Source organism: Pan paniscus, chromosome 6, assembly GCF_029289425.2.
Source record: "Pan paniscus chromosome 6, NHGRI_mPanPan1-v2.0_pri, whole genome shotgun sequence".
Classification (NCBI taxonomy): domain Eukaryota; kingdom Metazoa; phylum Chordata; class Mammalia; order Primates; family Hominidae; genus Pan; species Pan paniscus.
The window spans coordinates 23,303,871-23,329,962 of record NC_073255.2 but is presented as its reverse complement, the minus strand read 5'-3'; the positions used below and the strand labels follow the sequence as shown (position 1 = coordinate 23,329,962).

At 34.8% G+C, this 26,092-nt stretch overlaps 1 protein-coding gene and 1 long non-coding RNA gene across 26 annotated transcripts in view; one reads left to right on the top strand and one right to left on the bottom strand.

Annotated features, from left to right (window-relative positions):
- Positions 1-26,092, bottom strand: part of HDAC9 (histone deacetylase 9) — a 911,762-nt gene that overhangs the window by 500,934 nt on the left and 384,736 nt on the right. For 24 of the 25 annotated variants that reach the window (XM_034963758.4, XM_063606189.1, XM_034963767.3 and 21 more), the window contains one exon: positions 5,554-5,616. In XM_034963758.4, the coding sequence (XP_034819649.1) occupies positions 5,554-5,616 (63 nt within the window). Of the gene's footprint in view, positions 1-5,553; positions 5,617-6,023; positions 6,536-26,092 lie in introns of those variants that run through there. The other variant, XM_034963756.3, reaches the window with a different exon arrangement.
- Positions 21,191-26,092, top strand: part of LOC117980885 (uncharacterized) — a 33,084-nt gene continuing 28,182 nt past the window's right edge. The window contains exon 1 of the long non-coding RNA XR_004672370.2: positions 21,191-21,267. This is a non-coding gene — a long non-coding RNA (uncharacterized LOC117980885). The remainder of the gene's footprint in view (positions 21,268-26,092) is intronic.

The following is a 26,092-nucleotide window of genomic DNA, read 5'->3' as shown; positions in this document are numbered from 1 at the left end:
ACTACTTTATCACATGATAAATGTCCTACTTGTCTGTCATTTTGACTAGGGTGTTCTTTTATTTGCAGGAGAAAACAACCTAACTAATATACCTACTAGTTACAATTAATCACTGTTAGTATTTTGACATAGTAGCTTTGTGTGGGGGTGTGTAATGAACACTTCTCATAGAATACATGCCTATTATAAAAAATCATACACTGTAAAGAGGTATGATGCTAAAAGAAAAAGCCCCTCCTCTTCACCAAACACAGCACAGCATCTTTCCTTATTTCTTCCTATCTTTATATGAATTCTTCAGGAGATGGATGGATAGATTTAAAAAATTATAAAAATAAGAACATATCACTGATGTTATATTTATTTTTAAAAACTGAAATTAAACTTAACTGAATTTAAATTTAAATTTAACTGAATTAAGCAGATTTAAAACTGCAGTTGAAGGAACTATAAATGTACTAAATACTTCCTTAACATAAGAGATACTATTTCCAAAAAGACCTCTTTAAGGTTAAATAAACTATTTTTAAAAATCAGTGCTTTGAATCTTTTTTTTTAAGTATGTGTTTCTATTTTAAGCAGCAGGGAGTCTGTCCCTGCTCAGAAAGGGAAGGATATTAGCATTTCTCACATCCTTCCATCTCACCTCTCTCTAACACCTCACACTGGACAGCTTTATTAATATTTTTACATTCCCCTACTTTGTAATATCTGCTTTCTGCCCTATAAACACAATCCAATAGTTGTTTAAATGCATTCAGTGTTCCCTCGTTACTTTGATAATGTTTTCTCTACTTCTGAATTTAGTTTTTTGTTTGTTTTAAGTTCATTTCTTCACTGTGTGGCTTTCACTGTCAAGCAGCCTCTTTCATGTTTGAGAATTTCTACTTTGTCTATTTTCCTTTTTCATTTACTCTGATTTTTTTCAAACCTTTCATCTTTATGTGTAAAGATTTTTACCTGGGCCTATTCTGTTTTCTTCTATTTCTAATGAATATTTTTTCTATAATCATTATGATTTTCCATTCTTAATTCATTTCCTGAGATCTATATCTCCTTTCTCATCTCATTCTCTTGTTTATCATCTCACCTTTCAGCTTTTTTTTATATAAAATTTATGTAAGGTGCTCTATTTGTAGGAAGCAATACTAAGACGTCTAATTCCATGGGTTCAATGAGTTGATGTTTTTCTTCTTGGCAGAATCTCTAAGGTTAGTTGGTGAAAGGTACGTCATTCCAAAGAGCTATGGATCGATCTTTCTCCCAATTTAGTATGCTGCTCTGAAGCCTTCATTTCTACTATTTCTCAGCCACAAGAGAAAACAAGAACAACCCAAAATGGTGAGGATACCTACTCAGTTTTCTTCTCTTCAGATTTGGGAATCTTAGTGAGAATCCTCAGGAACTGGTCAACTTGCCAGTAAAATTCTAAGACAGCCCAGGAGACAGGTCTCTGTTATGATCAAAGAACCTCTGCATCCATTTTTGCCTTGGCTGTTAGCCTCTGAGGTATGTTGCATTAGGTTATATCATTTTCTTTGCTCAGTTACTGTTGAATATATTGGGTGACAGGGATGGAAGGAATGTTTGTTGGCTGACATGCTATTTTGGGCTCACTTCATTATTTATCAGTAGTGAGAAATTATGAGGCACATTTTAAAATTGCTCATCTCCAAAATTAAAATCATCATTTAGAATATTTTTTGAATTCAGAATTTGGATTTATTTCAGTCTTCTAAGGGGTTTTATTGGATTTTCTTACTTAACGGACATAACAATAATTATGCCTCCTGTGTCATCCTTAGAAATATGAAATACTCATTCTTGTCTCCATTCTCAATGAGCCCATTTATAATTATATTTCTGATTGATACCTATCATCTATCTCAATTGATAACAGACTTGCAAGTGAAGATAACCTGAGTTAGAGAATGGCAAAACAGTAATTATGGGGAATACCAGAAGTGATTCTTGACATGACAAGAACATTTCACAGACTTACATTTTCATAATTAGATTCTGCTTTTCAAGTAGACATAAGTGACGTGACTACTGAATCTAAAATGTTCCCTTCCCCTCAACACCATACACTAAGGAACAAAAGGATTCAAAAAAGGGTGAAGATATATAAAAGAATTTCAGGATTTTGATTTAAATGTTTTTCTTTTATACCCTAAAATAAGAATAGATGGCCAAAATATGAGCTTTCCTTATTGTAAATATATCTTACATTACTTCTGTACAAACTCTAGGAAATTCCTTCATAATAATTGTTCCAATATTGTCTGGACAGCTCTGCTGCCCAACGTGTTAAGCAACATGCTTGGCAATGGGAGAACACCCCTAATCCTGCCAGCTCCTGCAGAGTGACCTGAGTCACAAAAGTAGGGATGTACTTGACAAAATGTGTCACTCACACTGAATTCTAAGATTTAATATTATAGAACTTTAAACTAAAATATATTAGTACAATATTATAGAACCTGGTTCTACCAAACATGTTTAGCCTGGCCGAGTCAATATCAAAAAAACATACAACCATAAAAAACACTTGTATTCCAATAGTATATAAAGAGCTCTGTACAAAAACCATCAATATTAGTGCATAATATCCAATATAACTAGAACAACAAATGGGAACTCTAAAGCAATTGTTAAAGAAATTACACAACATAACCAATGTTTTAAAAATAATCTCATGAAATCTGCCATTGGGGTTCACTGTTCAATCACATACTGTGCAACTTCTTTGCCTTTATTACATAATGAGACATTTCAGAGAACACACACACACACACACATACACACCCTACTCTTACCTATAGTGATAGTCTGCATAGGAAAGATCTCAACTCTTATCAAACCAAGGTAACAAAATAAATAGTTGATTTATAAGATAACTAAGGCAAACTGATTATCAAAACAAACAATCATTTCCCCCATGTGACCTACAATGTAACTCATGTGGCTTGTTCAGCAAGATAGAACATGGCATTGAAAACCAAGATCTTAGGTTCATTCACTAAAAACAACAATTCTAATAGTGAGTATACGTTTTAAAGACATATGGATACATCTGAACCTCACAAGAATGCTAAGAGGCAAGCAGGAGGACATCATTATTCTTCAGTTTGAAGATGAGTAAAAAAATCAGTACACAATCGGCTAGCAGTGGAGCTCATGCTAGAATACAGAGTGTCTGACTCCTAGAACAGTGCTCTCTCCACTCCTTTGCACTGCTGCCAGGCATCCTTTCTCTCTTTCAAATCCAAAGACTCTGCTTCTAAGCCTATGAATCACGTCCAGACCACTGGTCCAAAAGGGAGCTGAACAAGATTTGTAGCTAAATTAAGACAAACATACCCCTAATTTAGCAGTTAGCTCAAAGGACAAACCCTACTGATAGTGGTTCACCAGCATCACCATCTGTTCCCTAGCCCTACAGCAGTGAATCTCAGTTTGCTGAAGGTTAAGGTGGGGAGATTTTAAAAACCTCAATCCCCAGGCTGTTCCCCATACCAATTAAATCAGGCATTCTGGGAGTGGAATCTAGGTATCATATTTTGTAAAGTGCTTCTGGTGAGTCCAACTTTGAGAGCCAGTGCCTCACAGGAAGTATACAATAAAGACTAGGTGAATTAAATTTAAGAACATATATGAAATATATGGCATGGCAGGAAGGGTGTAATTGTTTTTATGCTTCACATTTTAAAAATAAATAGAACTTAGTGATTATGTATTTATACCAGACAGGTTTTGGGAGTCGATGTTAACCTACATCACTTTTCATTTAATAGCTAGCTGCTGCTTAAATGTTGCTTCTTGTAGAACTGGCAAAAGCATGGACAGCCTGAAGCACTTCCCTGTCTGAAAATCTTGTTGCTTTGTACACAAACCATTAAATGCTAGGAAAATGACAATCTCTACTGAAATGGGTGTAAAGCTGTATGTGATTATCAAAGATGTGGAGAAAAAAGCAAAGCTTGCAAACACCTGTAGCCAGCCTTAGCTTCAGCAGACACTTGCTACTTGGAAGGCATGTATGTTTCTACCATATGAAAAAAAATATCAAACTTGTAACACAGAAGTGAGGACTAAAAGGATAAAGCATAGTGCTGAAAAGATTTCTAAAATAGTTATTTTCCAAGGGTTCATCCATATTTTAAAAAATAAAATGCTAAGTTAAATGACCAGTCCCATTAGAGACATACCTGTTAAACCCTCCTGGAGCCCTTGTCAGCTTTGCAGCTATAAGAATAAACTGTACTGAAATTCTGGTAGGTTTGCTTTTGTTAAGCAGGCACTATTCATTAACATAATTCCTGTCACTTAAGTGTATAAATACCAAATTATGCAAAATTGATATTTTATTCTGATTCCATGAAAAGATTGGGTCAACAGAAGGATCTTAAAATTAACATAACTAACCAAGGTTTAAAGAAAACTAGCTTTAAACATAGATCCCCATATGGGAAGGTGTATTAACACCAAAACAGACATCATGCCAACCTGTGGAATATTTCTTTCACACCTAGCTCTACAAAGTAAACACTGCTTTATGTGGCATTCTTATCATGGAAATCTAGGCGGTGATCTATAATTACGATTAAGCCCACATGGGAAGTGGGATCTAAGTGAGAACTTTAAGCCAATTTTAGGTTGAAACATTCAGAAGAGGACAGAAACAAAGAGTTCCCAAAGCTTTAGGAAATAGCCATAGGAAATAAATATGAAAGGCAATAATTACACGTAAGTGATACTGCCTGGAGAGTATGTTCATTTAGTAAGTATAAATTGACAAAGCTGACAAGCTCCATCTCCCACCAGCTCATCTCCTTGAGAAACTAGAAATTAGAATCTGTTCCTATTATCCTTTAAAACGCTGCACCTGCTTTTAACACATTTACATGTGTGTTATGCCATCACATCTGCCTGACAATGCTAGACTTCCCACGTTTTTGAAGAAAATTAAAATAAGCATCTGCTAATAACAATTTTATTTCATCCTAAACAGTTTCATTTGGGGCTGATGAGAAAAAGCCACATAAGGAAAAAAGAAAACTACCTTTATAACTCTGTGGCGAACACATTTTAGAAGGTAGGTCTATAAATAGATGTGCTTCTGTAGGCACAGAGTAAATATAAAATCGTCAGGCTAGCGGGGCTGCAGTTTAAACTGAAGCCCCAATATGAACTTACCTGATTTTTAAAGTCCTATTAGAATAGGCTTACAATCAGTACACAGCTCCTTTTTCTAGTTGCATAGTAAAGGCAAAACACCCCCAACTACATTTTACTTATCTCAGTCTCATCTTTCATCAGAAGCAATAGTTTGCAATTTCATTCAGAAGCTGCTGTCCCTAAGCAGACTGAATATGCACAGAAACAGTAATGGAAGGGATCTAAGTTAAACCCTACAGACGCACCAAGAAAATAGCAACATCAACACGAAAAAGCTGCCATTTCCTTAAGAGAGGTGCTTTTCTTAGCTGCATTTCCCAAGCCAGCCCCCTTTCAAACCTAAAACGTCTCAGTTATGAAAGAGGATCTTACCTGAGCTGATCATACTGTGCATTCTTTGCTGAGCCAAGAGCTGCTCTCGTCCAGCCACCCCATCTGAGGAAAAACAGGAGTCACTCTCGTAAATTGTCTGCAGCATATTCCAGTCACTCTTACTTCAGCTACATGAAACATTCATCACTGCTCAGTGCACCGGCCCCAGGAGCTACCCTCGCTGGTTCTCCCTCCTCCCTGAGGAGAAGCAGCAGAGGATCAACTTCGACAATGATTTCCTTTCTGCTCAAATGGGCATCCACTTTTAAAAAGACCTGGACACTTTTCCCATGTTACCAACCTGTGTGCAAAGCAGAAAGGACAGAGTGGATGCTATAGCTCTCTGGAGTTTAGGTTATCCCGGAAACTACAAGCAGGTGGGAAACAGGAACGTGCTTCGGGGTTATTTCTTTGTCAGAATACGTAGAAAATTATTAAGTCTACCCACGAGAAAAAGAAACCAATTAAACCTGGCTTAGAGTTCTTCAGGCTGCTAGGGTTTTGTTGCAAAAACCCTCAGTCCTGCAAGTGGCTCCAGCCGGTGCCCTTCTCCTATCTGTGTCTGTGCCTCTCTTCCCCCTTTCTCAGTCTCTCTCAGCTCAAGTTGGCTAAAGCGAGTGATAATCCATTTGCATATGAATCAACAACAGCATGGCCCACAGGCACAGAAATAGAACAATGGTCGGCCTGAGCCAAAAATAGGTCAAGCATGGCCGAGTGATTGGAGCCTGCATTAATGCATTTAAAAATACCCCAGCAAACCCAGCTGTCCAGCCTCTATCTTTCAAACCATAATTCTCTATTGCAGGGCCTTAAAACCAATTAACTCTTTCCTCTCTCGAAGCTTGCTTTACACACTGTGTTTCCATACTGGCGATTCGCTTCCAAAGAAAGGAAGGCAAAAAAAAAAAAATTAAGAATCATAATTCTAAGAGGGCAAATGCACATACATTTTATTTCATTTTATTTTTGTAGTATGTGTTTTTGGAAGAGAGAGGAGAGAAGTGCAGAGCTCTGTATTGGTTCTAAAATAATACTGGAAGCTTTTGCTCATAATGTGGTTTCTGCCTCACCCACGCACAGCAATCCTGGTGTTCTATTTTTGTTGCCTGTTTCTCAGGCTACACTGCAGTTGGCTGTAGCACTAGAAGCTTTTCTGCCTTCTAGTTTCAGGACTAACAGGAGATTTAGTAGAGGTAGTTTTGGAAAACAAGCACACCCCAGAATAAAATTTTTATGAAGGACAGGCTTGATTTTTTACTTGCTATTTATGCCAGACAATTGTCCATTTCACAAATCCTATTGTATCTTAGTACCACCTATGAATTTTATCGCATCCATCCAGTTAGTACTATATAAACAAAACAAAACACAAAACACAAAACCGTGGCTTATATGTGAAAATTTCCCCTCAGCCTCTCAGGCTAAATTCAATTTACTTGCAAAAGGAAAAGAAAGTAGTCTGATTTCTTATGGATACAGAATTTCCGAGCATATGCACCTGTTGATGGATAAATCATATGGTTATACCCAACTATGACTGTTCTGCATTCAGCTATACATTGGTTGCCCGAAATATGGACCTCCTAACTTTTCTGTAGAAATAGCATTTATGATAGTCAATAGATTACCAGACACATTGTGGCGTTCAGCTATACAGTACAGTAGATAGTATCAGAGTTTTATAGTCTCTGGTGCACATTTATATCATTTCTATATAAGAGATAAATTTTACATTCCAAAGAGGGATCCTAGCATCTTGTCACTTCCAAGAGCAAACCCAAAAGTGATAATCTACTAGTCATGGAAGCTCTTTTCTCTTTTCTAAACTACATCAGCGAGGAAAATGTAATTCTAAGGCATCAGAAGCAACAGGGGAAAGAGAGGAAAAAGCAGATTATTTCAAAATTCCCAGAACAATCCGATGGAAGAGGGATCTTGGTCAACTCCAGAGTATGAAGTCAGAGGGGGCAAACAAGGGGACACAGAGTTTTGATGAAAGGGAAGAAAGAAACATGTTAAATCATTCATCAAATAGGCCACTGCTGAATTCCTCTTCTTTCACAGATTAATTTCTACTGAATACTCTACTTCTTGAAAAATTGTATTTGGATATGTAAGTTACAATTTTTAAAAAATATATATTCCAAACTGCATTTGACTTAAGCTACACAACAAAATCTTATGTTCCTGTCAGTGGAAAAAACAAAAAACAATTATCTGATTCCATCTGATATTACAAATAAACTTTTGATTACAAAATTTATGTGTAAAATTCAAAGGATAGAAACAGTGTGGACCTAATAATTTTCCTTAAGGATGATGTATTGAAGTAGTAACTATCATCACATTTTAGACCTGGGAGGAAATTTAGAGATAGTCAATTGTAGTTTTCAAACTCTGTCTCATGACATAAGGTACCTGCGAGTTGCCTAAGTTTCCTCAAAAAAAGGTTCTCCGTGGAACCAGGGTAGCTCCACTTTTACCTGTTTCCATTTGGAGATTTGAGATTTCTTTTGAAGAACTTTTTTTTTTTATTCTACAAAACATTTATGTAAAGAACATTTTTTAAATTGCGGTATATTTGACAAATCAAGATTCTTTATATTTCAGGTGTACAATTTGATGATTTGATACACCTATACCTTGTGAAATAATTACCATAATCAAGCTACAAATCTATCATCTCAGCTAGTTACCATTTTTTTTGTGGTGAGATCAGAACAAGAACTTCTTATATTAAGAAAAACAATAATTTAAATTCACTCATGAGGAAACTAAGGAGGCTTGATTACAAAAGGACTCACTATTGGAGTCAGGCTTTAAAGACAGTAGCTTAAGGAAATACAGGTAATTAATAACTAACCATATAGGTCTAGCATTTATATTATCCAGTCTCACCATCTTGTCCCTTACCAAAATGATACAAATCATTATCTGAGATATTCCAAATAAAATTTAATATGATCTACTGATGAAAAATGGACCCACTGTCTGTTTCAGAGTGATTTTTAACAGAATACAAAAATTTATGATGAATATACAAAAGGGATAACAAAATCACCATATTGATACAATATGCCTATGCATCTTTTCTTTTTAAGTTTAAATTACACCTTCAAACGACAATTGATAAAAAAAGATCTCTCAGCTTTTATAATAAAAAATAAACAATAGAATAAAACTCCAGAAGACTGAGTTAGTAATTATCCTAGTTCTTAAAGGTTCCAGGAAAGGGTATTCCACATAAAATACTGTAAATAATGTGTCTTCTTCATTTTGACCATTATTTAACATGAGGTTTATTTACGTTTCATCCCTGCATTCTTGCAGTATGTTTTTCCATTAGCCATCTTCTCTTTAACTCTTGATAATGAAAAAATATTTTAGAGTGAAAAGACATTGGATACTTACAAAAAACCCCACTTGTTTCTCAGAAGAAAAATAAGTATCACCAAAACAACCATCAACTATATTGATTACCATATTTCCATTATTAAGAATGTTGAGTTAATTCTTCTCACATCATCTCAGTAATGTTAGTAAAGAAATGTGACTCAGTTTCTTTTGGGGTATTTATAAAACTACAGTTTACTAATTTGGGGGAAAAAGATATATGTTCTATTACAAGAACTATAACAAGCTAATACAAATGTCAGTCTAGGTAGATGGGTAGTTTAAAAAGTTTCAATATAACAAATTCAAATTCAATTAAATAAGCATTTATTGCAAACTAATCCAAATATTATATTTTATATACATATAGGTCAAAGAAAAAGGTAAAAAAAGTAACAAGGGCCAAAAAATCTCAGGTTCTCAATTTAATAGTAAATGAAAGTGGGAATTAAATCCTAATGTAAAATGTTATTTCAAAGTTACCATAATCCAATTTCTTTTTATGCAGACATATAAGCAAAAAAAAAGTATTAAAAAACCTGTATGGCACCAAAATATTTCCAGAAATATCCTCAGACCTCTAGCTCACAATGACCTTTTCTAAAATGGATTTGGATCACAATCCTGAAAGACACAATCCCACATGCCATAATCCTGAATGTTGAAATCTGAAAAGATACAAAATCCCTAAGGTCTAAATCCCTTAGGTCTAAAATCTCTCACGTCTACAATCCTGAAAATGACAATCTCGAAATATTAAAATCTCAAATATGAAATCTTGAAAGCTGAATTCTGGTGAAGCGATTAGTTTTTGGTCGTATGCAGGATTATTGCATCATGTTAGTTGCATCATGTTAGGCGGCTGTTACAGTCTTTACTTGGAAATTAAGTATGGTTAAGGAGAGACTTACGGGAGCCAAGTTGACAAGGGGTGGACCTGTGGATTCAATTTGAGATGTCACTGGATTAAATACTTAGAAACCTATTAAAGCATTTTTTGGGTGTGTCTGTGAGGGTGCTTCCAGATGACATTAGTGTGTGAGTTTGAGTGGATTAGGTGAAGAAGATCTCCCCTCAATGTTAGCAGGCACCATCCGATCTGCCGGGGACCCATATAGAACAAACACAGGAGGTGAACTGGTTTCTGTCTGAGAACTAGGGCAGGCTTCTCTTCGAATGCCTTGGACATCAGAAATTTGATTCCACGAGAACTGCATTATCACAACGTTGACTTTGCATATAAGCATTACTTCTGAACCCAAACATGTCGAAATTTCTTCAATAAATGAAAGAAAGATTTTGTACATCTGCGCTTGTGAAAGAAAATTTATCAGGATCTCGGTTCTTTGGGTAACTATATGTGTGTTGTTGACCCACTGAATTTTTTGATCCATCTTGCCAAAAAGCTTAGCTTGTTCATCAGGAAATTTAAGATGACTACAGTTATATAAAGCTGGGTGCACACAATTATCAACCACAGTGATATGCATTTATACATTTCCATTTTTAACCTATTTCTTTATAAATACGGTTTGTCTGCATCATAACTGTTATACTGGTGTGACTGTTGCTAGTATACCTGAGTGTTTTTGCTTGTAAAAATATGTGCCATTATTTATTTTATCGTGTACAGTGTATTGTTTTGTTTTAATTTTTCTCAAATAAACCCCCTTTTAAAATGTAAATAAATATAAAGAATGTTTTATTACTTCTTTCAGAATTATATTTTCATCTTTTGGGATTTCAACACTTGAGATTATGGAGTTCAAGTTGTATTTTTCTGGATTATAATAGGCTTTCTTCTAAAATCAATCTCAGTTGATAACTGGAAACAAGCAAAGGAGGTAATGTAACCCAATTGATTCTACCACAATGATATATCATCAGTTCATCTGTAATCAAGCAGAGACTTTTCATGTATTAACAAACCCTATGATTCTGGAATGTAAATGAAGTAAGATTTAAAACTTAATTCCCTCAAATACCGAATTTGTGCTCTACAATTGTAGTATGCTGCAAATTACTCACCAATAACTGCTGCTCCTCCACTCACTCACTTACTCACTCATTGATGTTACCTCTTCTCCCAACCTCACATTCCTCAAACTATTGTTAAAGCAATAAAACCATATGCATTTGCCTGCAGTCAGTGAGCTTGATTCCCTTAGACCTCCAAGGAATAGGATGGAGGGGAAAGTACAGTGTACTAATTTTTGTTCCAACTCAAGACCTTATTTATCTGAATTTTCTATTTCTTAGAGGAACATCATCAATTCTATGTGAATAAGGGATACTCAATTAACAAGTGATTTCTCCCCACTTAGAAAGCCTAATTAGATAACAAATGGTCTTCTGAGAAAATCTTCCTCATCTGACGAAAGATTTTACAGCAGGTAAAGGGTCTGAGAAATCATGTTGGCATTGAAACTTCAGGGAGACTGTTACATTTGAAAGCAAAACAAATCAACGACAACAAAAACTTTAGAATCATTGGCCTTGCAGTGATTGAAAATAACTCTTCCCTTCAAATGGGATGTGTTGAGCCAAGATTTATTCTATTTTTAGAGGATTACAGAGGATCAAAATCACCTGGGAACTTGCTAGAAGTGCAATTTATTGGTTCCTACCCCAGAACGAGTAAGTCAGAATCTCTGGAAGGAATCTGTATTTTAATCAGCCCTCCAAGTACTTCTGATGCACAATAAAGTTTGAGAACCATAAGATGAGATCATCCTTTCAAAAGCAGGAGTTACATAGCAAAAATATAAAAGAATAAAGTATCTTTTGGTGTGATTTCAAATTAGCCAACATTTTTAGAGAACAATTTTTAAAAATGAAAATAATTAGACTAGGTAAGGCTAGGTAAGAACAAGGCTATCAATATTCGGAGTATGAAAGACTAAGGTGGATTGCTAAGAAAGGGATCCTCTAGCTTGCGAATGAGAGCAGCATTGTACTCTTAAGATGATGGGCATGTGTGCACAGCTTTTCCCTGCTCAGCCATTTTGTTCCAGGTTCTATTTTTTTCTGAGTGTTTTCCAGTTGCACATCAGCCCCTCTCTGTAGCACTCAAGGCAGCCAGCGCAGGAGGAGAAATCAATATGGCCCTGTGCAGTCCTGTAATTAGAGATAAGGGAAAACTTAATAGTCTTTTGATAGAATCAAGGGAAGTTTATTTTTTCTATGAAAGTGAGTTATTTCATATATTGAATATCAACTATTTCACAGCCACAGTGCAAGCCCTGAAGATATAAATGTATACAAGAATGACACAGGCTCTACCTTCATGGAATTTTCAGTTTTAGAAGCAATACAATCAAGGTGATTACTATACAGTTTGATAAGAAACTCTGTAACTAAATTTTCTTCAAATCTTCCCTAAATTTTAATTTATAAGCATGGATTCAAAATAATAAATTTCTCAGGATTGTTATAAGGATGATAGAGAATTATATAATACCTGGCAAATAGGTATTGAATAAATACTAGCTAATATTACTATAACTGATTATTAAAAATATCCTCCTATGGACCGTTAATTCATGATTATTAAAATGTTGAAAAGCTGTTACTCATTTGTTTTTCTAAGAAACTGTATAAATTCTAAAGAAAGTTATATAATTGATTAAATGTTGAATTATTTACTCAGAGTTATAAAAAGTTTCATGCATCAACTTGAAAAAATAGTTCATTTTGCTTTCTCCTGTATTACCAGAGCTTAGCATAATGTCTGGCACATAGTATGTCACTCAATAAATATTTCTGCAATGAATAAATGATTCCTTCTTCAGATGAACCTACTAAGTGACTACTGATCTTGAGTAAATCACTAATATACTATTCAACCTCTAATATTTCATTGTTATTCATTTTATATAGTTTCTTATTAAAATATTAATTTAATAACAAAAATAAACCATAATTAAAAGCTAAGTATATAACTGAATAAAGAATCTCATTGAAAGCAAGTGCAGTTTAATTGCACTTTCACTTTTTGCATTTCCTTTGCCTTGTTCTTGTCCCACAACATAGACCAACCAGTGAAAAAGACTTGGCATCAGACTGTAGCATAAATGATCTCAATGTGACCATCATTATCTAGTACAATTTGAATGAACAAAGTATTAAAATATCTTTCTTGTGAGGCATTTATAGCAGATATCAGCACTAAGAAATTAATATAAAAATGTGTTTGTAACTCTGCTTTACAGTAATGAATCTAGTAACCTTGTAATCATGACAGAGCTTCCAGAAAACTCTGGTTATAAGCTGCATTGGCTAATGTCTTCATGCTCTATCTTTAACTCATGAATTTCACTGAATACACCATTTGTGCTCAAAATTCTAGAAGAAATATACTACAGCTTCAGACCCAACTTTGCCTCCCTTCAAAGGTCACTAGAGAAACTTATAACACAATTTTTATACTTCGTATAAACAGCATTTCTGTGACCCTAAAACTAATGTTTCATATAAGATAACTAAGCAACTTAACATCATTTTGCATTAGTATATGTACTACATATGCCTGAATGTATCAGTACATATCAACTAGAAAACCTTGCTTTTCCTTTAAGTGACACGTAATGGTTCATGCTGAATAATGAAGCACTATTTTCTTTATTTAACAGTGTCTACTTTGAAATGCAAGTTAACACTGACTAACCCATCCTATGTTGACTACGCTATGTACATACAAGGTGTTCACAGGATCAGAAACTTAATGGAAAGCTCTGTTTCAACAAAACACTATTTTTAGCTACAGGACTATGAAAATAAAAAAATTCTAGAAGTCCAGTTAAGGATTAGCATTCTGATCTTCACTACTTGGTATGAATCAAAAGTTTATTTTATTCCACAAAATAAGTCTCCTTCTTATGTAGCTGCACATTTAATATTTATCAACTTGGAAATTCTGAACACCAAAAATTCTGTCATGTGTAGCATCTGAATATTTACTACATTTGAGAGCTGTGACAAGACTAAGTTACTACTTGCTAACATAATTGTAGCAGATACCAAAAGTCAACCCAGAGCTTTTTACATCATTTCTTGCTACAAAAGTCAAGTTGATACGTGGCATACCACACCATGATCTATAACCAATTTAAATCAAGAGGATTCTAGAAAGCTAGCCTCTGAAAATAGCAACAACTTTTGGTTCATGTTGCAATTCAATTATGACTTCATAATTCGATCTAATTGGGTGTGAACTATTGAATTTAAGAAATAGCAAGTACCTAAAACATATTTTACTTATGTTTCAACAGATCAAAAGTATTTATAGCAATGGCATATAACTAAATACAAACATTTACAACTGGCCATATCACTAAGTTTATATTATACATCCTATGGTTATGGAATCGTCTCTACTTCAGGACTTCTATTATTTCAGTGCCAAGAACAGAGGCAAACACACTCTAAGGCCATTCAAGTTTTGACAACCACCTGACCTAGGAGTTTAACCCCTAACTTTCTTTTGCAAACATCATGCAACAGACACAATTCCTGGATATTACCCAAATTTTTCATTTTTCCATGTCTCTGAACATGATGTTCTTGTATTCACTCTTTTTCATTTGGGAAATTCTTTTTCATTTTACCAGTATATAATGTCCTTCTTTGTCCCTTATGATGACTTTTGCCTCAAGATTACTACAACAGACTTTTTATTCACATTTGCCTGGTAGATATTTTTCTTTCCCTTTATTTTCAACTTTTCAATGCCTTTATTTTAGGCATCACTCTCTTTTATAAGCAGCCTACTTCTGTATCTTTTTCCTTATATCCAATATAAAAGTCTCTGCATTTGGTGAGCTCACAGAAGGGAGATAGAAGACCTTGCTGGTGCACCATATTCTCTGGAGCTAAAAGCAGTAAATCCTTTTCATCCCCCAAAACACTCTCCAAAGATGATCTCCTTGGCAAAGCCACATGTTGGTTGAATAGATACATATGAATCTACAGAAATGTAGATAAAACATTTGATAACTAAACACTTCCATTCATACTTATTTTCACAAATAAATGTCAGGCACACAATTTTGACCATCTTCTGCATTATCATTCCCCATTCTACCTACCACCCTTCCCCAAATCTAATATTTTTTCTGGACAAAATTATACCCAAACATGTTTCATATTATCAATATAAAACATGGAGATTATAAATTATATTATGCTTTATTTTCCTATAATTAAACACAAGGAATTAGATACTCAAGATTCCAGAGAATTTACTTAAAACATTTCCATTTCTATACTGAAACTATTTTTACTGAAAATAATTTTAACAATTGTTTCTATGCTCTTAAGGGTCTCCCTGGTTCTGTCTAATGGCCATACTGGCTTCTATTACAGTTTTTCTACAGAACACATTGATGAGACACTCTGAGAACATCAAAGCTCTAATAAAAAGAAGTTCCACCTTACATTCTCATCGAGTTGAAGGCTGTCTTTTCAGCTTTAAAGAGATCCTATATGGTCTAAGCCTTTTGAAGGAAGGGCCTTATGATCATATACTTTCTAGATCAGAGAGATATATTCTGGAAAATGTGGAAAGTTTGGCTTCAGATATTAATTTAAATTTGATTCATGAGAATCATGGCATCTCTTTTTTATGAAACAGAACTATATAACTGGTATAGTTTGCCATCAAAGTTCATATGTTGGAAACTTAATTCCCAATGCAACAGTGTTGAGAAGTGAGACCTTTAAGAGGTGATTAGGTCCTTCAGGAATGGATTAATGTCATTATCATAAATGGGTTTGTTATAAAAGCAAATCTAGCCATCTCTTGCTTTCTCATGCTCTCTTGCCCTTCTGCCTTCCACCACGGGATGATGAAATAAGAAGGCCTCACAAGATGCCCTTACCATGCTCTTGGATTTCCCAGCCTCCAGAACTGTAAATAAATTTCTTTTCTTTATAAATTGCCCAGTCTGTGGTATTCTATTACAGCAACACAAAACAGACTAAGACAATAACATTTCAAATAATGTGGCTTATTGTATGGATAAGAGGCCTGGATTAAGACAGAATTTGATTTGAATTTTGTCTCTGCCACTTATTATGCAGGACTGTACAACTTGGATATGTTACTTAGCCTTTCTGAGTCACAATTCTCTCATGTTATAAATGGGGATATTAACATCTGCCTTTCAGTATAGCTTCAATATTTAGAAACAGTAAATATAAAGTTCCTAGCATTATGATAACCTAATAGCACTCAATATACAGTAGTCATTATGATTATAATATAATATTAATACATAAATTAGAACTAAATGATTGAAGGACTACTTAGAATTCTGTATTCTGAACTAAGATAATTGAGTTCTGTATTGCTGAACTAACATCAGCTATAAACATTATAAAACAGAACATAAAAATCATTAGTCTGCTTTGTTTCTTAAAGAAAAAATAAATATATATAATAAATATATATAAATTAAATATGAAAAGTTAGAATGGAAATTTTCATCATATGAATATCACTCTGTAGGCTGCTAAACAAACCATTTATATTCAACGATTCAATGATTCCTAACTGCCAAATAAGATATGGAAATAATGAACAAGAAGGTGGTGGAATATGCTGGGCTATTTGCTATATTCTTTTTATAAAGCCAAATCTGACATTTTAATATGAGAAACGAAGCTTGATAACAACACTCACATGAAATACAGAGCCTTCATTAGGTACAATGAATTACGCCTGTGTTTGTCATTTAATTCGAACCTAGGAATATCTTCAGTAAACAATGTGTTCCCCCCAACTAATGTTTTCTCTCCAGATGGCAGGGACAGTCTATTTAAGAATCAATAAGCTAACATTAGTTATTTCACCTGAAGCTGTAACAATCTGTTTTTTGCAATGAAGCAGGGACTGTTGTCTTATTTTGGCTATGTCTGAAGGAAATTCTCAATGGTACTTGCTTATAAGCAGAAGGGACCCTTTGGAACCCAAGTTTAGTTATTTTAAATTCAAAACCCTAGATGAACTAAAATTTTTTACGTTTTCCTTTTTTTTTTTTTTTTACAGGTGGGGTCTTGCTCTGTCATCCAGACTGCCATGCAATAGCATAATCATAGTTTACTAAAGCCTCAAACTCCTGGGCTCAAGCAATCTTCTCACGTGATTTCAGAGTAGCTGAGACATAGGCATGCATCACCATGCCTGGTTAATACTTTTTCATTATTTCAATTAGGAATAATTATGTGTTGACTTCAAAAACCGAGGCCTAGTTAAACGAAACTAAAATCTAGGAGCTAAATGGTTCTAAGGGCTAATTAACAGGGAATCCACAAACATAAGTTAATGCTATCCCCTTCAAAAGCTAGGGAGAAAACACTCAGCAGACATAATATTCAAAAACTTCAGGCATTTGATTTCATTTAAAATATGCACTTCACTCAAAACATGCTTATAGCATTACATGAACAAAAACACTTAAACCAATATGGGGGTTAAGAAATGAGAACCCATGATTATCAAGTTCTATGATAATGGGGCTACCTTTGTATTTCAATACCTATAGACATTTACTTTTTTTTTTTTTTAATAGGATCTTGCTGTGTCACCCAGGTGTAGTGCAGTAGTGTAATCATAGCTCACTGCAAACTCAACCTCCTAGGCTCAAGGGATCCTCTCCCCTCAAGCGCTGGGACTACAGGCACACACCACCATGACTGGCTAATTTTTTTTTTTGAGAGATAAGGTCTTGCTTTGTTGCCCAGGCTTGAACTCCTTGGCTCAAGCAATCCTCCCACCTCAGCCTCCCAAAGTGCTGGGCTTACAGTGGCCACCATGCCCAGCCCCATAACAGTATTTTAAATATTCAGCCATTAGGGTAAAACTAAAGTACCCTTTTTTACACTTTCAAATGAATCATGAATTATTGTAACATCTCAAAACTGTGTAGATCATTACATAGTAGAATATATTGGCCTTCAGACATTTAAATGTATGTGATTCAAATCAGTTGATAGAAAACAGAAAGATTAATAATCAAAATTTTGAATTTTGAATCTGTGCCAATAACACAATGTTTAGACAGTCATGATATAAGCCTTTCTGGTAATAAAATTTGTTAATTTTGAACTTTAACAGAATTGCCAATGTAGCATCAGTTTTAGAAAATTTGAGATAAATGAAAAAACAGAAAGAACTTGATTTGTAAAAATTCTAAACGACTTTATTTCCAGATGAGAAAAATTCTGCCAGAAGTTCTTATGTGTATCCAGAAGCAATTTAAAATTTTCTAGAATTAAGCTTCTTAATATAGGGCGACCTGGGTAAGAAGACACATTAGACAACATGGCCACCCTTCATTCCAAAAACCCTCTTTCCCAGGATTTTCCTATGATCATAACAACAATGCCTACTGATACAGGTCATAAATAATCCTCAAAACACATCCACTATCAAATAGATTACTGGTCAAAGTTCTTCCAATTCACTGCTGAGGGTTTATTTTCCTTTATTCTGCTTTTTCTGAAAACCTTGCTCTCATCTTTACTTAGGTTCTTCAAAATCACTGTATCCTGTCTGTATATCAATGCTTTCGCACATGTCCTTTCTAGTTGCTTAAGATGATATCTCCCTCATTTCAGCAATCATTACCTGTTCTTGAGACACCCATTTACATAATACTCATTGAAGCCTTTGTTTTCTTTCATAGAAATCAAAAGTTGACTTTCTTGCCCCAACTTAAGCACATATTTCTTATCCATTAGCTTCCATATTATTTTCTGCATCTTTCTTCTTTCTTTGTAGTATATAAAGCGTAATTTACTGTATATAATGCATATACTATATAATGCATAATTCACCATCTTTTTCTTTTGCTAATTCTTAATATAGCAGTGGAAAAAGTCACACTTCAGAGCAGTACTTCAAAAAAATCTGTCTTATAGAGTAATGCGTTAGACTTTGTTCTGTTTTTAAGGGTTTCCTCATATTTAGATAACAAATATGATTTGCTTTGACAAGTGTTAGTTCTTCCAATGGCTCCTGGGAAGAAGGGCCTTCAGTGTTCACACAAAGTGGGCATGACCAGAGAGGGCAGCAAGCCACTGGACAGGACACCCATGAGCTGTAGAGCCAGGCACACCTAGCTGTTAATGCTCCCTTGGTAATGCTTTGATTCGATGGCCCAGGAAGAAAAGTTATGCTCTGTGATTCCAAAAAAATGTCTTAAAAATGTGTGATGCTTCTCTAAGAAAAAAAATAAATAAGGGCATTGCTCAGTTCCTTTTCTTCTTAATTTATGTTTTAATCCTTCAATACAATTTTCTATCCTTCTGTAATAATCATTTGTAAGATTTGATAACTCTAATAACATCTCAAGTATTTATTGCTGGAAGATAACTGAGATCAAGACAAAAATACAAACAATATCCACATAAGGGGAAAATAGTTTTTAAAAAAATCCCTGAGACGTGGCAGCCAAGGAGAATTTTTTTTTTTTTTTTTTTGGTGAGTCCAGGTCTTACTATGTTGCCCAGGCTGGTCTCAAACTCCTAGGCTGAAGTGATTCTCCTGTCTCAACCTCTCAAGCAGCTGAAATTGCAGGTACACACCACTATGCTCAGCAGCCAGGGATACTCTTTAACAGTGTGACAGGGCACATGAGGGTCCATGGTTGTGCCCCTGTTTTCAGTTCAGACCTCTTCCCTTCTTGCCAGAACAAGCAGAATATGATCTTTTCCATCACCTTAATTTTGCAGAGAAAGTGCAGAGCACAGTCAGAGTTACAGAGGCTCCTGACTGAATGATCATGCCTCAAGGCATATATGATGTGGCGATAGGCAATTGATGAATGGCTTGGAAGGAAACCAAGCCCTTTGGAAATGCTGGTAGTGAAGACTTGGCACATAAAGTCACCCACAGGCAATTACAGACACAGCTAATAATGATTTTTCTGCAAATAATTAGAAGGATCTGGACATGAGGAAGTAACAACCAGACAAAAGTCTTCATGCAATACTGTGGCCCATCCAGAACTGAACCTCAAGCATTCAGACTACACAAGGCAAGTAATCTAGACTGGACTTAGCTCCATATGCTAAAGGTATACACCAGATCCACAGTGAGGGGTGAACTGAAGATTCATATCACAACTCATCATTTGTCATGTATAATTTTGCTTTAACTATATAGGAAAGTAAGCCATTCTGCAGTTGATTAATTCACATTACATCATTTTATCATCTTTTCAAAGCCTAGAATGAAAATAAATTTCCTAGGTATTATAATGGATACTGGGGTGACACAATCTGACTACTGAAGACAAAAATACCCTGGTACTCAAAGTAAACAGAACCAAGTATAACCCTTATAACTATAACCCATAGTGTTCAGCAGTTTATAGTGGTGTTGTAGTTAATATCCATTTGAGTAACCCAAAAGTAATATCTAAGTAAGTAAGGTCCATTATTTGTAATTTTTGAACACCACGAAGGAAACATTAGACCTGTAACAGTACAGGTATGCAGCAATAACACAATAATTGCGTTCCAGAGAAAATTCACATTCTGTTAAATATGTACTCTAAATAACAAGTTTATGAGATGATGGGATTATAAGCAAACTGTTCAAAGCCTATGTTATTTGGTAATTATACCACCATGTCCATCATCACTATCATTATCATATAATATTATTATTATTATTGATATTTACAGTTGTTAAGTGGGGATAAAAGTTGGATTGCCCTCTCCAAAAAACCAGCAGCTCAGCTTGGCCAGAGGCCGCCACAGTGGATGGACAAATGCACAAAACAATAGAGAGGACAGTGAAGTGGGGTGATGGGGACTGAGGCACTGCTGGGAGAACTGGAGCTCTGCTGCAGGGCTGCAGCCTAGGTGGGCTTGGAGGAAATGTCCCCTGCCATGAGCCTACAGCATAACAAGTTTGGGCAAGAGGAACTGAGATAAGCAACTCACTGGATGCAGATACTAGTTTTTCATTTCTTAAACATACTCCAAATGATTCCTGTTGGCAATGTAGCAGCCCAGTTGATGGCTTTTTCTTTCCCATTTATTACTAAAAGTTATTATTGTATTTCTACTCTTCTGGTTCCCCATGACTAGAAAAAAAATCACTTAAGAACCAACATCACTTTATACTCATTATCATCTATGTACCAATCACATTTAATTTTTGTTATAGAAACATGTGTTGTAGCAGAACAGGCTAAATATCTTAAAACTCTATTTCCTTTCCTCAATCTGCAGCTCTGACCTACTGGAAATGCTTTATTCAGCTCACTACAACCACCTTTGAAAGCCTCCTGCAGCTCTATCCCCCAGGTATCTCCGTCTCTTCTACTTACCTAACCACCCTCCCTCCCTACAAACTTTCTGGCATAGCAGTTGCTCTATGGCCTCAAAGTTAGGGAAGGGTGCCCATCCTGCCTCAGAATCAGGTTGTCTGGTTTTAGAATTGTACAGCACATTGTCTATGATTACACTTCAGTGTTAAAATATTGTTATGTGTTAGAGGCAGGGTGGTGCTAGGAGAAAAAACATAGATTCGGACTCAATCCTGATTACACAGCACTCTAATTTCATAATCTGGGGCATGTTATCCTCAGTTTTATCTATCTACTGGTGATTACCATCTATCCCTAATAGTAGTGTTGCTGGGAAAACCTAGAATGTCTAATACAAACACTGGTGCACAGTATTTAATCAACAACTAGTAGCTAATTAATTAGTATGTTGTAAACCTCATACTCAAAATAAATTTACTTTTATCTCAGAAAAAAATTCTAAAAAGTTCGTTGGCAGCAGACTAGGAAAAAAAATAGAAAGGAGGAAAGGGTTCTGCTAGAAACAGGCAATCTTCCAGAAAAAAAAAAAAAAAAAAAGACAGAGTGGAATTTATAAAATAAAGGAGAAAGAAGAAAAGCTAAAATTAGCAGATTTTAGACCTCTCTTAGCATTGCAATCTAGGATAACTGAGTGTTGGCACACAGAGGCCTACTCTCACACTTCAATAATATGTAATATAATAAACCATTACCATATTACATAATATTAAAATAATGTTAATAAAATAGTCTTGAGCGATAGTTAAACTAAGTAAAGTGTCCTGAATTGAAGAAGTAATAGATAAAGGACAATAAAGAAAAAAATTAATAGGGAGATACATTTTGTCCATGGATAGAAAAAAATCAATATTTAGTGTTAATATTATTCTTAACTTGACAAGCTACTTCTATATTTACATGAAATAGCAAAATTCCAAGAAAAGTCATAATTTTGAAGGAACTTAAAATGAGGGTATGTGCCTTATCAGATTTCAGGAGTTATTTGTTAAGCTATACAAAAGAGAATACATTATTGGTTCAAATATAGACAACTAGGTAAGAGAACAGAATAGACCAACAACAATTAGGCCCACATATGTGGAATATTGTCCCACATATGTGGAAACTTTACATATATCAATACTAGCACTACAGAGAAGGGATGATCTTCAATAACTGGTGCTAAGATAATTGCTACTCTATGTTAAACTCTTATTTTTTGTATCAAACTACACATACACATATACATGTACACTCCCACTCAGAAAATCAATTCCAAGTAGTTTAAACATATATACAAAAAGCAAACTTGAAAAGTTTTACAAGAAAAAATGTCAAAGAATACATTTAAATTCTCAGGTAAAGAATTGATTTAAATGAGACATAAAAGAACACAAATCATAAAGAAAAAGATTGATAAACATGATATAATAATATAATTTTGTGCAAAGACACTTTTAAAAAGGGAAATGTATTAATGACAGATTGAGAGAAAACGTTTACAGTGAATTTAATCAATCAAAAATGAGTATTCAGAATATATATTAATAATGGTTAAAAAATAAGAAAAGACAACCCAATAATAAAGTTGGCAAAAGAAAATAGGCAAGTGATGGAGAAGAAACTCTAATGTCCAATCCACATATGAAATATGTTACAGCACATTAGTAATCAGAAAATTGAAAATTAAGCCAAAATGAGACATCATTTTAAACCCAGCAGACAGACAAAAACTGAGTCTAACAATACCAAGTATTGGTAAGAATGCTGAGTAATAAGGACTCTGATACATTGATAGTGAAAGTTTATTTTGTTACAAACATTTCATTTAATGAGGGCTAGAGTTTCTCAAGAAATTTTCATTTGAAGTAGCAATACTTTGTATTTTGTAAGGGAACTAAATATTCTGGTACAATCCTAAATTGAATCTTGGCTAAATTTATCTTCCTCTTTTCTTTTCTATTTAATTTAAACTAAATGTATTCTTTTCAAGGTTTTCTCATTGTAATTCTGTTATCAACAGTGAGAAATTACTATGGCATCTGAAATAAAAGTTGATTTTCAAACTAAGTAATATAACATAAAAGGAATGAGCTAATAATGCGCAGCCCATCATCCTGAGAGTGCAGCACAGAATTAGAAAATGCATAAACTGCACTTAAAAGTACAGTATTTTGGCCCGGCGTGGCGGCTCACGCCTGTAATCACAGCACTTTGGGAGGCCGAGGCAGGCGGATCCCGAGGTCAGGAGATCAAGACCATCCTGGCTAACACGGTGAAACCCCATCTCTACTAAAAATACAAAATATTACCGGGGCACGGTGGCGGGCGCCTGTAGTCCCAGCTACTCGGGAGGCTGAGGCAGGAAAACGGCGTGAACCCGGGAGGCGGAGCTTGCAGTGAGCCCAGATCCTGCCACTGCACTCCAGCCTGGGCGACAGAGCAAGACTCCATCTCAAAAAAAAAAAAAAAAAAAAAAAAGAAAAGTTTTTTTTGTTTGTTTGTTTTTTCCTAAAGGTGATTGGTGCTTTAAGGAATCATTCATGTCTGTTCACAACCCTTGGGCAATTAAAGTATTGACTGGTCTTTGTTTTCTAGTGTGAAAAGCAAGCATAGAAAAATGCAGGTATAGTTGTGGTAGGCAAACACATTTTAACCTAAAATGAAAACTATTAGAATTGTTATTAAAATATATTAATAAATACACCATTGGCAGAAAGGGCAGATGGTAGTTACAGGCTGTGAGTCGTTAATATTAGATAAAGGAATATATACAATTATTCTAAAGTTCTCTTGATTTTCATGAACGCATGTGATAAATATAATTTGTGAATAATGGCCAATTTTAAGAATCGACATAACATTAAATTCTGGAACTCTTAAGTAATTTGTCAAATGATAAGCTCCTCTCTGGCTTTAAGTTTCAAAGGCTCATGAATGCTGGAAATGTGATGAGAAATGAATTTTGAAACCATCTTAAACCTCTTAAATTATAAAAATATCTTTTACTAGTAAAGAAGTATTTTCACCATATGGAAACAATTTGGCCTTAATTTAATAACTATCTCCATCTCAAATATATTTTGTAAATGCAGTCTTTTGGTTCCTGAAATAAATACACCTGTGTGTATTTGTTTCACACACACACACACACACACACACGCACGCACGCACACATAACTGATCACCCTGTTTGTCAGCCTTTGCTTAGAAATTAAGACACACTGGATTAAACTGTGAGTTAGTGGGGACCAAGTAAGGTCTCAAAGGCTATTATTATTGTCCTAATATTCATGTTTTGGGGGAGCTAACTCAAATTAGAAAATATATAGTGATTGCAGATTAGTCATAGTTGACTATAATATAATTAATTACTTTAATCTGTTTAATGAAGGATTCATCAGAAGGGGTATGTGTTAGCTTTGGAGTCAGAGAAAATGCAGAGCACAAAGGTGAACATTGTCAAGGTGAACCTTGTCAATGCCCACCTAAAGTCTACTTTGAGGAGAGGGTGTTCAGTACCAAAGGCATGTGAATTCCTATATTTGTAAGTAGTAAGTATTATTTTTTTAGGAGCAGAATGTTTTCCTAGGAATTATTAGGTAAATACTTTGAAAACCTATTTGGCATGGAACATGAGACCTCCAGGGGGCAAACTTAAAAAGCAGAACTTTGCAAACAATAGAAAGGGTTTAGCTAACTGCAGGCTTTGCTTTTCTAGGTAGGAATACAAAACTGGAGCCAGAACTTAGTTGTTCAAAATAATAAAATCTATTTGGGACCTGTGTGGACAGAGAATGAAGAAAAAATTGAAACAGAGATATACAGATCAGTTTATTGCCTTCTAGGGAGAAATATTAAGGGAAGAAATAAGATATTTAATTGGACTTTTAAAATTAACTGTATGATAATCATTTGGCTTTTTTCTTATACATTATGAAGTCTGAAATACTAATGCTTCAGGCCTTAAAGTTTAAAGAGAAAGTCCAGAAACTTATGTCATGTTGGGTTTGGGGTCACATCTGAGGCTGTCTGTGATGGTCCTGCCACATTTAAGTCCCCTAGAGGCAGATCTAGTCAGCCATCTTAGCCTCATGCTATTAAACACTCAAACCATGTAACTAATAAGTATGGGTTTGAGTCAATATTCTGCCATGATACATCTAATTATAATCTGGTTTCTTACAACTTGTTGGTCATAAGTCATGAGGATATTGTCCCTTGGGGAAATACTTTTTATTGTGAGTATTCATTTGACATTAGGATTGAATCTACTAGTCTTCGTGGGCATTACTGATGTGAATTTGTCAAGGTGATGCCACACTGTGGGAACTTATCCTTAATCAGTGTTTTCTGAGCCCACTATCCCTGCAGAGTAACATAGCATAAACATTACACCTGCTATTTCTATTTAAATATAATAGCATCCAAAAACAAAATGTAAAAATTGAAGTTTAAGACTATAATAGAGAGGAGTCTTGATTTCCAAAAATTGGCTTGTCACCCCTAATGGAGACCAAACATGCAATAAGAGGTCTGCCTTATAAACACATAGTTGGGTTTCAAGAGACATATCTAAACTGGGCTACAGAAAACACACATAAAAAGTCACATATGGTTGTACCACAGAACATACCTAACTATGCCATTTTAATCTTAAAATCACATAGAGCTACATGCAGAGCAAATAATGCTGAAGTCGCATTGAGATGTTCTGGATTATTAGTGATTTTAGTGCATTTTGCTGATATTTTGCTGTTTATGACTGACATTTACAGAAGCTAGAGCCTAACACAGTCATTCCAGAAGAAAATTTCCCTGCA